Here is a 15,323-nt window from a genome sequence, read left to right as displayed (position 1 = left end):
TTACTTGGAAAAACATGATAAAATAGGCCACAGTCAGCATGGTTTCCTCAAGGGAAAATCTTACCTGACAAATCTGTTGGAATTCTTTAATGAAATAACAAGTACGATAGACAATAGAGAATGGGTTGAGGTTGTGGATTTTCAGAAGGCCTTTGACAAGGTGCCACATGGGACTGCTTAACAAGCTATGAGCCCATAGCGCGAATGACAGGAAAGATTCTTGCATGGATAAAGCTGTGGCTGATGGGCAGAAGGTAAAGAGTGGGAGTAAAGGGAGCCTCTTCTGGTTGGCTGCCGGCGTTTAGTGGTGTTCCACGGGGGTCCATGTGGGCACCGATTCTTTTTATGTTATATGTCAATCATTTGGATGATGGAATTGATGGCTCTGTTTCAAAGTCTGCTGACAATATGAAGATAGGTGGAGGGTCAGGTAGTTTTGAGGAAGTAGAGAGGCTACTAAAAGACATAGATTGAGAGAATGGGCAAAAAAGTGGCAGATGGAATAGTATCAGGAAGTGTATGGACATGCATCTTGGTAGAAGAAATGAAAGGGCTGATTATTTTCTAAATGGAGAATGGTGCAAAGGGACTTGGGAGTCCTTGTGCAGGATTCCCTGAAGGTTAATTTACAGGTTGAGTCTGTGGTGAGGAAGGCAAATGCAATGTTAACATTCATTTCAAGTGGACTAACAAGGTCAGTGAACTTGTGCAATAAATCAGTGTAAAGAGATATGATTCAGTGGACATTACGGAGGTTGCAGGGTGAACAGGATTGGGAAATAAACAAAGAGAGAAAAGGGGGAGAAGTACCAGAGGGAGGTGATGGGTGGGTAAGGAAGTAAGGTGAGAGAGGGGAAAGGATATGGGAAATGGTGAAGGAGAGGTGGAGTGGGGGGGGGGCATTACTGGAAGTTTGAGAAATTGATGTTCATGCCACCAGGTTGGAGGCTACGCAAATGGAATACAAGGTGTTGTTCCTCCAACCTAAGTGTGTCACGACAGTGAAAGAAGCCATGGATGAACATATCAGAATGGGAATGGGAAATGGAATTAAAATGGGTGGCCATTGGGAAATCACACTTTTTCTGGCAGACGAAGCATAGGTGCTCAGCAAAGTGGTCTCCCAATCTATGTCAGGTCTCACCTATATATAGGAGGCCACACTGTTACACCGGACATAGTAGTTGGCCCCAACAGACTCACAGGTGAAGTGTTGCTGCACCTGGAAGAACCGTTTATGGCCCTGAATGGTAGTGAGGGAGGTGGTGTAGGGGTAGGTGTAGCATTTGTTCCAATTGCAAGGATAAGTGCCAGGAGGAAGATCAGTGGGGAGGGACGAATGGACAAGGGAGTCATGTAGGGAGTAATCCCTGTGAAAATCAGAAAGTGGGGGGGGGGGGGGGAGAGAAAGATGTGCTTGGTGGTGGGATCCTGTTGGAGATGGCGGAAGTTCCAGAGAATTATGTGCTGGACATGGAGGCTGGTGATGTGGTAAATGAAGGTGAGGAACCCTATCCCTCTGCTGAAGGGCCTATTTCTGCTCTGTACATTTCTATGACCCTCTGACTCTATTCCTGTCCTCCAGTCCTAAATTCTGAGTAGTGCAGTACTTCAAGAAGATATTTCATCACCAACTACCCAAGGTAATAAGACAGGCAATAAATGCGGGCCATATAATAGGACATGTTCAATTAATGAATTACTAAAAAAAATTTGCAACATGCGCTTTCAAAAAGCAGATCTTTAGAATTTGTTGACATTAATATTTTCATGTTTTTGTTAACATATTTTCTCATGTCCCTTACTGAATAGCTGTTCTTTATGCTAATTATGTTGAATAAATATAGCATTTTCTTTGCTGCACATATGGCTTGAAAATCTGTTCTATTGAAGTGTAAAGTACAAATGAAATTATCAAGATTATTCAGGTCTTCTGGGTCCCATCCTTTCCATAAAATTGCCTCATTAAACTGAATTTTCCCGAGTTTTAAAACATAGAGAGAATAAAAATATTCCCTCTTCTAGTGAAGGATTTTTTTTTGCATCATCATCAGATGGGAACTACAACAGCTTGCAGTTTGAGTGTTGACCTACTTAAACTGGGCTGCCTCTGCAGTAGGTTGAAATGATGCTAAATTAATTTGGGGCATAGTTGAGCCAGCAAATATTGGGACAGCGACAGAATTTCACGTCAAATGCTGGTGATAATAAACCTGATTCTGAGAAGAGGAAATCTCATGATAAATTTAAGAAAGGTATGCAATTATACAGTCACAATAAAGCAGTGTATTAATTACCTTAATATATCCTTGGAAAATACGGGCTTTGAAGGCAAAAAGAAAACACAAAGCTGGGATTTGGAATAAACAGCAAGCTGCTGGAGAAATGAGGTTCAGTAGCATCCTTGGGGGCAAAGGAATAATCAGTGTCAGGTCAAGACCCTGCTTAAGGACAAAGAAGGGTTGTAATTCCCAAGAACCTCCTTGGTCAGTCTTTCCAACCTTATGCTCTGTGTCTAGTTCAGGGATGAAAGGGCTGCTGGTGGAATCAGTTTCAATGGGTTATGGTATCATCAGATTTAGCAAAATAACAGCAAAAACAGGAACATGCTAACATCCAAAACACTGAATGGGGACAGATGAACTTGTCAGATGGAGAGTTATGCTCAGATAGACTGACAAAGGCTAGCTAATGAAATGGCAAAATAAGCATAAGATAGTTTGATGGGCTGGTTGGGCTGAAGGGTCGGTGTTCATGCTATATTGCTGTATGGTTCCATCTTATCAATTAGACCAGTGACATTCCTATAATGATTGGATGAAAGGCATCCACAGATGGAGCGTTCTGAATAGTTCCATGACACAGGCAGAGACAGATCATGATGAATATATGATTCATAATCTAGTGTGGAACCAAAAGCAAATACTGCAGATTTTCAAAATATGAAATAAATCAGAAAATACCAGAAATATCAGCAGGTCAGGCCACATTGGTAGAGAGAGAAAATGGTGTAGTCAATGGATTTCCAATAGAATGTTTCATTTGATGTAAGGTCATAGATCTAATCAGTAACCATCTCTCTCTATAGATGCTGCCTGGCCTTCTGAATGTTTTCAGCATTTTCTGTTAAATTACATTGGAAAGGCAAGGGAAGTGTAGAACTGAAAATGAAAGTAAAAGCACAAAAAAACTGATTATGAAAATAAATTATTGAATAAAAGAAAAAGGTCCAAAAACTCTCCCATACACATAAGAAATAAATGGGGAGTTGAAGGGTAGGGCTGATTCAGAACTGAGAAAAAGATTTTGTGGAAGATGGGATATTGAACAGAATTTTGCTAATGCCACGGTTTAAGAGGAGGTAGCAGAGAAATTAATTGGATAAAAATAAGTAAGATGGCAATGTTGAAAATAGAAAGCTACTTTGTGCAGATGGGATGTACCCTTAGTTTATCTGTATGTATTGATGAGATGTGGGTGTTGCTGGCAGAGACAGAAACGGCTGCATTCTCTAATTCTGCTCAGCTGCTTTTCAAACTGCAGCAGTGCCTCTGGTTATCAGCAAGAACAGCAGAAACATCCAGGGCCATGCGTCATGATTGAGAGGTAAGATCAGAAATGGTGATGTTCAATGATAATTGTAGAATGTCTCGGCAAATGACACAGCCCAGCCTAGATCTAGCAAGTCTGTGTCAACAGGCTCATTAACAGCAACTGATATTCAAGAACAAATATCACCAGACAGTGATGATTTTTATGCAGAGCCCAACCACCCACCCAGGGCATTCATGGTATTACCACTTCTGCACCCCACATCCTGGGGATCAGCATTGATTAGAAGTTCAACCAGACCAGCTACATAATACAATGGCCACAAGAGCTGATCCAAGGCTGCAGTTATGTCTTGCTCCTCACAACCCAAATCCTTTCCACCATTTATGTCAGGAATGTGATGGGAGACTTCCCAGGTGTTAAGATGAGTGCAGGTCCAACATCTCTGGAGAAGCTCAAAATCAATATGGACAAAGCAGCCATAACAGCAATAGTACTTACTGAAAGACAGCACAGATCCTCACCTTTCTGCCCAACCAGCCCACGGGATGGACACACCCGGAGTCATTCAAAACATTCATTACTTCCACTATTGTGCAGTGTTACAGTTACTGTCCCATATATTGAACAATACTTCCCACTAACTCATCCCAACTCTACCACTACCAAAGATAATGGCAGGAGATGAATGTAAGCATCACCATCTGCATGCTTCCCCCCGATACCCACAAGGGGGCTTGAAAAAATATCGTCTGGGACGAAATCTTGGAACTCATAGCAGCACAGTGGGGCTGCGGGGATTCAAAGGGTCGGCTCACCCCTATCCACTCGGGGCAATTAATGCAGCATTGGCCATGGCGAAGACAACCACACACCCACTTGTATCTGCCCGGACCGTCTAACGAGCACTGAACCCACTAGCTCAGAGTCGCCAAGACGTGGGCAGATTTGGGAGGGGTGGAAGATGCCAGGTTTGACTTCCTAGCCAGTAGTACCAGAAAGTAATGATGTGATTCAGATTTTTGACTTTGCTACCAAGTGTTTTCCTGCAGAGTGGATGCATTTTTCGAGCTATAAATAGCGCCGCGCCCCAGATTCTGCTCACTGCAAACCCACCACCTCCCCTAGAGATACGCTCGGGACGCGCCGAACCGCGGACCGAGACCCGTTCCGGGTGCGCAGACTGACTCAACCGGTAATCGGAGCCCTTGCAACGATTCCACGGGGAACCAAGAACTCTGCCCGTGGAATCCGGGAGAGGGAACGGGGCTGAAACAGGAAGCGGCACCGAAATACTTACGGGGAGCCGCGAAAGACCAGGGACTGAGTAAGAGAGCGACGACAGAAACCCGAACAGACCGGGAACAAGTACAGAACAACGGCGGACAGGGTACTGGAGTGGGACTGGGACAGACCAGAGAAAGGGATAGAGATCCGTGCAGACTGCACCCGCAACGGCTCTTACCTCGGTGCCGCCCTCGGCGACTCGCGGTGCCCGGCGGAGGATGCACCGGCTCGAGTGCCGGGTTCCCATCGGTGCTCCAGCCCGCTGAACGACACCAGCGCCGGCAGCCCGGCTCCACTCTCGGGGGCGGTAACCAGCGCGGCTTAGGGCGCCCCGCCTCCCCGGCCGCCCCTGGGGACCGAGACACAGGCTTGGAGGAGGAGAGAGCCCGGCTCCGTCCCGAACTGAAAGCTGGAACCTAGAGTGATTGTGTCAGGAATGGGGGACAAATGGTGATTGCGTTACAGGTGACTTTCTTCCACAGTCCTCGGAGAGGCCGACAGGTGCGCTCTCCACGACTAATGAAAATTCACGAGATGATTCTTGGATTAGGAGACTCCTCCTCCGAGGACTGCTCTGGGGTTTAGAAGTAGAAGCGCTCTCACTAAAACCCACAGATCCACCCCTGGTAGAGTAGAAATGTTTCGACAGGGCAAAATGACAAAAGTGTGTTGAGGAACTATTGTTCCGAGGGCATAACCGCTGACCATCAGCAGTCCATTAAAACAGAGTGAAAGATGGGCTTTGGAAATGCCCTGTAATTGGTCATCAAATTACCTGACCCAGATTCTCCGGACAAACATAAAATATGGGAACAGACTAAGGTAATTCAGCCCGTCTAGTCTGCTCCGCTGTTCGATCAGAGCTAATTTACTTTTTCCCCCTCTCCAATCTTTCTCCCGATAACCTTTCACGCCCTGACTAATCAAGAAACTATCAACCTCCACCTTAAATATGCCCAATGATCTAGCCTCCCCGGCCATCTGTAATGATGAGATCCACAGATTCACCTCCTCGAGCTAAAGAAATTCCTCTTCATCTCGGTTCTAAATGAAGGTCCCTATATTCTGACGCTGTGCCCTCTGGTCCTGGACTCGCTCACCATAGGAAACATTCGCTCCACTTCCACTCCATTGAGGCCTTTCAACATTCGGTAGGTTTCAGTGAGATCCCCCGCATTCTTCTGTTTTCCACCGAATACAGGCTCAGAGCTATCAAACGTTTCTTATACCATAACCCTTTCATTCATTGAATCATTCTCGTAAACCTCCTTTGAACCGCTCCAATGTCAGCACATCCTTTCTGAGATAAGGTGTCCAAACTGTTCGCAATCCTTCAGGTGAAGAGTCCCTCTTCAGTGCCTTTGAGAGCCTCAACACTACATCCATGCTTTTACATTGTAGTCCTCTTGAAATGAATGCTGACATCTCATTTGCCTTCCTCACCACTGACTCAACCTGCAAGTTAACTTAGAAACCGAGAAAACCTACAGCACAATACAGACCCTTCAGCCCACAAAGGTAACATGTCCTTACCTTAGAACTATCTCGGGTTACCCATAGCCCTCTATTTTTCTAAGCTCCATGTATCTATCCAGGAGTCTCTTAAAAGACCCTATCGTATCCACCTCCACCACGGTCGCTGGCAGCCCATTCCACACACTCAACACTCTCTGCGTAAAAAAAAACTTACCCCTGACATCTCCTCTGTACCTACTTCCAAGCACCTTAAAACTGTGCCCCTTTCTGCAAGCCATTTCAGCCCTGGGAAAAAGCCTTTGACTATCTGCACAATCAATGCCTCTCATCTTCTTGTACACCTCTATCAGGTCAACTCTCATCCGTTGCTCCAAGGAGAAAAGGCCGAGTTCACTCAACCTGTTCTCATAAGGCATGCTCCCCAAACCAGGCAACATCCTTGTAAATCTCCTCTGCACCCTTTCTATGGTTTCCACATCCTTCCTGTAGTGAGGTGACCAGACTGAGCACAGTACTCCAAGTGGGGTGTGACCAGGGTCCTATATAGCTGCAACATTACCTCTCAGCTCCGAACCTCAATTCCACGATTGATGAAGGCCAATGTACTGTACGCTTTCTTAACCACGAAGTCAACTTGTGCAGCAGCTTTGAGTGTCCTATGGACTCAGACCCCAAGGTCCCTCTGATCCTTCACACTGCCAAGAGTCTTAACATTATTACTATATTCTGCCATCATATTTGACCTACCAAAATGAACCACCTCACACTTATCTGGGTTGAACTCCATCTGCCACTTCTCAGCCCAGTTTTGCATCCTATCAATGTCTTGCTGTAACCTCTGACAGCCCTCCACACTATCCACAAAATCCCTAACCTTTGTGTCATCAGCAAATTTACCAACCCACCCCTCCATTTCTTTACCCACGTCATTTATAAAAATCACAAAGAGTAGGAGTCCCTGAGGCACACCACTGGTGACCAACCTCCATGTGGAATATGACACATCTATGACCACTCTTTGCCTTCTGTGGGCAAGCCAGTTCTAGATCAACAAAGCAATGTTCCCTTGGATCCCATGCCTCTTACTCTCTCAATAAGCCTTGCATGGAGTACCTTACCAAAACCATTGCTGAAATCCATATACACTACATATAATGCTCTGCCTTCATCAATGTGTTTAGTCACATCCTCAAAAAATTTTAATCAGGCTCATAAGGCACGACCTGCCTTTCACAAAGCCATACTGACTATTCCTAATCATATTATGGCTCTCCAAATGTTCATAATTCCTACCTCTTAGAATCTTCTCCATCAACTTACCAACCACTGAAGTTAGACTCACGGTCTATAATTTCCTGGGCTATCTCTACTATCTTTCTTGAACAATGGAACAACATGTGAAACCCACAAATCCTCCAGAACCTCTTCCATCCCCATTGATGATACAAAGATCATCACCAGAGGCTCGGAAATCTCCTCCCTTGCTTCCCACAGTAGCCTGGGATACATCCCATCTGGTCCTGGTGACTTATCCAAATTGATGCTTTCTAAAAGCTCCAGCACATCCTCTTTCTTAATATCTACATGCTCAAGGTTTTCAGTCCTCTGTAAGTCATCCCTACAATTGCCAAGATCATTTTCCACAGTGAATACTGAAGCAAAGTACTCATTAAGTATCTCTGCTATCTCCTCCAGTTCCATACACACTCTTTCACTCTCATGTTTGATTGGTCCTATTCTCTCACGTCTTATCCTCTTGCTCTTCACATACTTGTACAATGCCTTTGGATCTTCCTTAATCCTGTCTGCCAAAGCCTTCTCATGGCCCCTTCTGGCTCTCCTAATTTCTTTGTTAAGCTCCTTCCTGCTAGCCTTATAATCTTCTAGATCTATGTCATTACCTAGTTTTTTGAACCTTTCATAAGCTCTTTTGTTCTTGACTAGATTTACAAAAGCCTTTGTACATCACGATTCCTGTACCCTACCATCCTTTGCCTGTCTCATTGGAACGTACCTACGCAGAACTCCAAGCAAATATCCCCTGAACTTTTGCCACCTTTCTTCCATGCATTTCCCTGAGGACATCTGTTCCTAATTTATGCTTCCAAGTTCCTGCTTGATAGCCTCATATTTCCCCTTACTCCAATTAAACGCTTTCTTCACTTGTCTGTTCCTATCTCTCTCCAATGCTATGGTAAAAGAGATAGAATTGTGATCACTATCTCCAAAATACTCGCCCACTGAGAGATCTGACACCTGACCAGGTTCATTTCCCAATACCAGATCAAGTATAGCCTCTCCTCTTGTAGGCTTATCTACATATGGTGTCAAGAAACCTTCCTGAACACACCTAACAAACTCCACCCCATCTAAACCCCTCGCTCTAGGGACATGCCAAACGATATTTGGGAAATTAAAATCTCCCACTACGACATCCTGTTAGTATTATATCTTTTCAGAATCTGCCTCACTATCTGCTCCTCAACGACCCTGTTTCTATTGGGTGGTCTATAAAAAACACCCATTAGATTTATTGACCCTTTCCTGTTTCTAACTTCCACCCACAGAGATGCAATGGACAATCCCTCCATGACTTCCTCTTTTTCTGCAGCCGTGACACTATCTCTGATCAACAGTGCCACACCCCCACCTCTTTTACCTTCCTCCCTGTCCTTTCTGAAACATCTAAAGCCTGGCACTCAAAGTAACCATTCTTGCCCCTGAGCCAGCCAAGTCTTTGTAATAGCCACAACATCATAGCTCCAAGTACTGATCCACACTCTAAGATCATCCACTTTGTTCATAATACTCCTTGTATTAAAATAGACACAGCTCAAACCATTGCTCTGAGCACGTCCCTTCTCCATCACCTGTCTATCCTCCTCCTCGCACTGTCTTGAAGCTTTCTCTATTTGTGTGCCAACCTCCCTTTCCTCCGTCTCTTCAGTTTGGTTCCCACCAAACAAAATTTCTTTTCCCATTCCCCTAATCAGTCCAAATTCTTCTGCAGAGTCCCTGTTTCCTCAACACTACATGCCATTCCACCTATCTTTGTATCATCCATAAACCTGGCCACTAAGCCATCAATTCCATCAACATATAAAAAAAGTGGTTCCAACACATTCCCCTGCAGAACAATCCAAAAACAATCCAATCCAAAAGGGCTCCCTTTAATTCCCACTGTTTGCCTCCTGCCAATCTGCCAATGCTCTATTCATGCTAGTGAGGTGAGGGCCTCCGTCGGTCAGAATTGACCATGGATATTGCATCCTAGCAGTCTAGATATGCAAGCCTGAGCAGTATGATATGGAGACCAAGCTGTTACCCAGATAGCAAGCTCCCCCTCTCCACACATCTGATGAACCCAAAGGAACGGCAGAGACCAATACAGTTTAGTACCAGCAGCATCGAAGAAGTTGCCTAGCAGCATAGAACTAACTCCATGTAGGACTGTCTTAGGGACTCCAACTCTGGATTTTTCCTTCGGGGGTTTACTCCTGAAGCCTTCTCCATGAGTGGGTTTAGCCACAAGGCAGTGGTGGTTTGAAAGCAGTGTTTTCCTTCTACCACAAATGAGGGAAAATATGCAGATGCCTGAAATCCGAGCACCACACACAAATGCTGGGGAAACTCAGCAGGCTAGGCAGCGTCTACGGAAAAGAGTACAGTCAACGTTTGGGTGGAGACTCTTCAGCTCCCATGACTATCATATCATTGCCCTTTTCTATCTCCTGTTGTAATTTGAAACCCATATCCTGACCTCTGCTTGGGGGCCTGAACGTAATTCCGATCAGTATCTTTTAACCCTTGCAATTCTGTAACTTCTTTTTATTGAAGTTCATCATCAAACAAACATTTCCATAAGATGTATTTCAGATATTGTACATATATATCATATAGACATATATGCCACAAATATCCACATAATATTTATCTGAGGTATATAATTATAGAAAAGAGAGGAAAGAAGGAACAAGTGAAAGGAGAAAACTATGTACAAGTAGGGAGTGATTTTTTTTACAACATATTCATTGATTTGTGAGGATAAAATCAGGCCTATGAGGTGTAATGTTAAACCATCTTTCCCCAGTATGAATCAAATTGTTCCAACTTATGCTGTTTGTCGTCTCCATTTTGTAAATGTCCATTGTAATTTCCATCCATGCATTTAAGATTGGGCTCTCCTGTGATAACCATTTCCTAGTAAGAGTCTTTTTACCAGCCACCAGTAGTATATTCATTAAATATTTATCTCTTTTTGTCTCTATTTATGTTTTAACCATTCTTGAGTTATATACCCAAAATATATGGTCTTACTGTCTAAGGGTATTTCATATTTAAAGATGTCTTGTAGGGCATTGTGTATCCCACTCTAATAGTCTTTGCTAACAGGGCATTCCCAGAAAATATGATAATGGTTTGCATTTTGATTTCCACAATTTCTCCAGCAAACAGGGAGGTTACTATCATAATGGGGTTTCTGAGAGGGTGTAATAAAATATCTTATCAAGTTTTTCCATCCAAACTCCCTCCGGTTCTGTGAACTGGTACACTTCCATTGATATCTCCATATTATTGTCCATTCTTCCTCAGATATAATTATCCCTCCTTCCTTCTCCCATTTTGTTTTAATGTATGAAGTCAAATGTGTTTTAAGATTTGACGAACCCTTATACATGCTTGAAATTATTCTACTACCATTATCTGAATTATATGCTTTTCAAAATAGCTCTATCAAACACGTTCATGCCTTGGTTACATTTTTAACTGTCCTATTAACATATTGTTGCATTTTGTAAGTACCAATAAAAGTCTTGTTTTTCTAATAAGTACTTCTCTTTAAGCATTTCAAAACTGAACAGTGTTCCTTCTTTCATTATATTGCAAAGAACTGTCCAGTCCTTAAGTCTAGCATCCAGATTATTCGGCGTAAAATCCAAGTCATATGCACACCATTTAAGAATTGCAATATCTCCCTGTAGTTTATATTCTTTTATAATAGTTTTCCATATTTTAAGAGTCCATTTCACCCATGGGTTATAAGTAGTATTTATGTACTTTTGTAGGTTGTTATCAGCCAAAATTGCCTGTATGGGGATACCCCCTCCTCAATGTTTTTCCATTGAGCGTCATATAATGGGTTGCACCAACATATCACTGCTCTCAACTGTGCTGCAAAATAATAATCTCTAAGAGAAGGTAGGCCACATCCCCCTATTTCCTTGGCTAATTGCACAGATTTGAGATGAACTCTAGGCCTTTTACCTTGCCAAATATGTCTTGATAACATTTTGTTTCATTCATTGAATTGATTTGATTAATCTCTATTGGTAGGGTCTGAAAGAGATATAACAGTCTGGGCAGTATATTCATTTTAACAGACTCAATCCTTGAACTGAGGCTGAAAAAATGAATTAGGTTGCATCTTGTTATATCTTCCTTAATTTTTTATATATAATTTTGAAGAAGTTGAATTTTTTGAAGAAGTTACGAGGAATGTTGACGAGGGTAAGGCAGTGGATGTAGTCTATATGGACTTCAGCAAGGCCTTTGACAAAGTTCCACATGGAAGGTTAGTTAAGAAGGTTCAGTCGTTAGGTGTTAATGCTGGAGTAATAAAATGGATTCAACAGTGGCTAGATGGGAGATGCCAGAGAGTAGTGGTGGATAATTGTTTATCGGGATGGAGGCCAGTGACTAGCTGGGTGCCTCAGGGATCTGTTTTGGGCCCAATGTTGTTTGTAATATACATAAATGATCTGGATGATGGGCTGGTAAATTGGATTAGTAAGTATGCCGATGATACTAAGGTAGGAGGTGTTGTGGATAATGAGGTGGGTTTTCAAAGCTTGCAGGGAGATTTATGCCAGTTAGAAGAATGGGCTGAACGTTGGCAGATGGAGTTTAATGCTGAGAAGTGTGAGGTTCTACATTTTGGCAGGAATAATCCAAATAGAACATACAGGGTAAATGGAAGGGCATTGAGGAATGCAGTGGAACAGAGAGATCTAGGAATAACAGTGCATAGTTCCCTGAAGGTGGAGTCTCATGTAGATAGGGTGGTGAAGAAGGCTTTTGGAACGCTGGCCTTTATAAATCAGAGCATTGAGTACAGAAGTTGGGATGTAATGTTAAAATTGTACAAGGCATTGGTAAGGCCAAATTTGGAATATTGTGTACAGTTCTGGTCACTGAATTATAGGAAAGATATCAATAAATTAGAGAGAGTGCAGAGACGATTTACTAGGATGTTACCTGGGTTTCAGCACTTAAGTTACAGAGAAAGGTTGAACAAGTTAGGTCTCTATTCATTGGAGCGTAGAAGGTTGAGGGAGGATTTGATCAAGGTATTTAAAATTTTGAGAGGGATAGATAGAGTTGACGTGAATAGGCTGTTTCCATTGAGAGTAGGGGAGATTCAAACGAGAGGACATGATTTGAGAGTTAAGGGGGCAGAAGTTTAAGGGAAACACGAGGGGGTATTTCTTTACTCAGAGAGTGATAGCTGTGTGGAATGAGCTTCCTGTAGAAGTAGTAGAGGCCAGTTCAGTTGTGTCATTTAAGGTAAAATTGGATGGGTATATGGACAGGAAAGGAGTGGAGGGTTAGGGACTGAGTGCGGGTAGGTGGGACTAGGTGAGATTAAGAGTTCGGCACGGACTGGGAGGGCCGAGATGGCCTGTTTCGTGCTGTGATTGTTATATGGTTATATATAGGCTGATAATTGCATTGTGATAATTTTGCCAAATCTTTTGGCATAATGATGCCCAAATATTTGAAAGACTCTGTTTGCCATGCCCAGGGATATCTACTTTTAATTTCTCTTGGTGGGCTATTGTTATATGAAAGTAGCAAATTTGTAACTCTACCCACATTGATTTTAATCTTCTGACCCTATGTCACCTCTTTCTAAGTAATTGATTTATGTTTTACCAACAGAGCCGTGCCACCCCCTCTGCCCACCTGCCAGTCCTTCAATACCATATGTATCTTTGGATGTTAAGTTCTCAATTATAATCTTCTTTCAGCCAGAATTCAGTGATGCCCACAACATCATACTTGCCAATCTCTAACTCCACTACAAGATCATCTACCTTGTTCCATATACTGCATGTATTCAAGTACAATATTTCAGTCCTATATTCACCTTTTCAATTTTCTCCCCTAATACACTGTAACTCATCCCACTGACTGTAATTTTGCCCTATAATTTGCCTGACCTTCTTCAGTCTCACCACACATTGTCTTTGCTTGTATACCAACTGCTCCCACTATCACTCTGGCTCCCATGCCCCTGCCAAATTAGCTTAAACCCTCCCCAACAATTCTAGCAAACCTGCCCACGAGGATATTTATCCCCCTCATGTTCAGGAGGAACCTATCCCTTCTGTACAGGTCATACCTTCCCCAGAAGAACATTGAACATAGAAAATCCACAGTACATTACAGGCTCTTTGGCCCACAATGTTGTGCCAACCATGTAATCTACTTTGGAAGCTCCCTAGAATTTCCTTACCACATAGCCCTCTATTTCTAAGCTCCATGTATCTATCGAAGAGGCTCTTAAAAGACCCTATTGTATCTTCTTCCACCGCTGCTGCCGGTGGTGCATTCCGTGCACCCACCACTCTCTGTGTGAAAAACTTACCCCTGACATCTGCTCGGTATCTATTTCCAAGCACCTTAAAACTATGCCCACTTGTATTAACCATTTCAGCCTTGGGAAAAAGCCTCTGGCTATCCATATGATCAATACCTCTCATCATCTTATACACCTCAATCAGGTCAGCTCTCATCCTTTGTCTCTCCAAGGAAAAAAGGCTAAGTTCACTCAACCTATTCTCATAAGGCATGTTCTCCAATCCAGGCAACATCTCTGTAAATCTCCTATGCTCCCTTTCTATAGTTTCCACATCCTTCCTCTAGTGAGGTGACCAGAACTGAACACAGTACTCCAAGTGGGGTTTTACTAAGGTCTTACATAGCTGTAACATTACGTCACTGCTTTTGAACTCAATGCCATGGGGACAAAATAGACTGCTGGACAAATGCGAGGGATCATTGACAGTGCTAAGGGCCCTGTGTATGCAGCACTCCAGATAAACATCTTTGATGGATGGAAGAGTTTCAATGTGAATCAGAATCTCTGACATATGTCATGAATTTTGTTGTTTTGTGACAGCAGTACAGTGTACTGTTCTGCATTTCACTGAATGTTTTGATGTACATGAGACAAATAACGCCAATCAATATATTTATATTTACTTTATCTTTAAGCCACACATTTAGCTCTGATCCTATTAACCCTGTGCCAATTTGTTCATAGCTCAGGTAATAATCCAGACGTAGTTACCTTTTTAGTTCTGCTTTTTAATTCAGTCCCTATCTGTTTGTATTCCTCATCACAATCTCTTCCTTCATTCTTCCTACATCATTAATACTAACATGGACCACAATAACGGGATCTCTCCCTTTTGAATCCAAGTTCCTCTGCAAGTCAGATGAGATGCCGGAACCTGGGCACCAGGCAGACAACAGTCTTTGTGATTCTGGATCTGTGTTATAGAGCATTTTCTCCTGACTGTACTGTCCCCAATTACAACTGCATTTCCTTTCTCTCCCCCTCTTGAATAGCTCCCTAAACCATGGTGCCACAGTAACAATACTCATCTATAGCCTCCACTCTCATCCACCCACACAAGGTGCAGGAACCTCAAAGTCCTTGGACAAATTCAAAGGCTGAGGCTCCTCCAGCACCAGCCCTTGGGTCTTCCTACCTGCCTCACTCACAGTCACATTTGCTTGTCCCTGCCCACAGAACTGTGATGTTAGGGCAAGAGCTGATGCCCACTAACACTTACTATGATTCTTAACATTCTGACAGCTTTCTGTCTGAGCAGGACCTGTTTCATGTTAAATCTACAAAGTCATATTTTGCCAATTCAGCATCATCAATGAGAAATGTGCACTTTCTGTTCATTTCCCTGTGCTCTAATATCTGATATTAA

General features: G+C 43.0%; 1 protein-coding gene across 1 annotated transcript in view; it reads right to left on the bottom strand.

The window, feature by feature from the left end:
- The window catches only part of LOC132397861 (protein arginine N-methyltransferase 1-like), a 150,821-nt gene extending 145,735 nt beyond the window's left edge, over positions 1 to 5,086 (bottom strand). Inside the window, exon 1 of the mRNA XM_059976616.1 lies at positions 5,018 to 5,086. Coding sequence (XP_059832599.1) covers positions 5,018 to 5,086 — 69 coding nt within the window. The remainder of the gene's footprint in view (positions 1 to 5,017) is intronic.
- Between the last annotated feature and the right edge of the window lie 10,237 nt (positions 5,087 to 15,323).

The sequence above is a fragment of the Hypanus sabinus genome, chromosome 8 (genome assembly GCF_030144855.1).
Source record: "Hypanus sabinus isolate sHypSab1 chromosome 8, sHypSab1.hap1, whole genome shotgun sequence".
NCBI lineage: Eukaryota > Metazoa > Chordata > Chondrichthyes > Myliobatiformes > Dasyatidae > Hypanus > Hypanus sabinus.
This window is presented reverse-complemented; position numbering and strand designations above follow the sequence as displayed.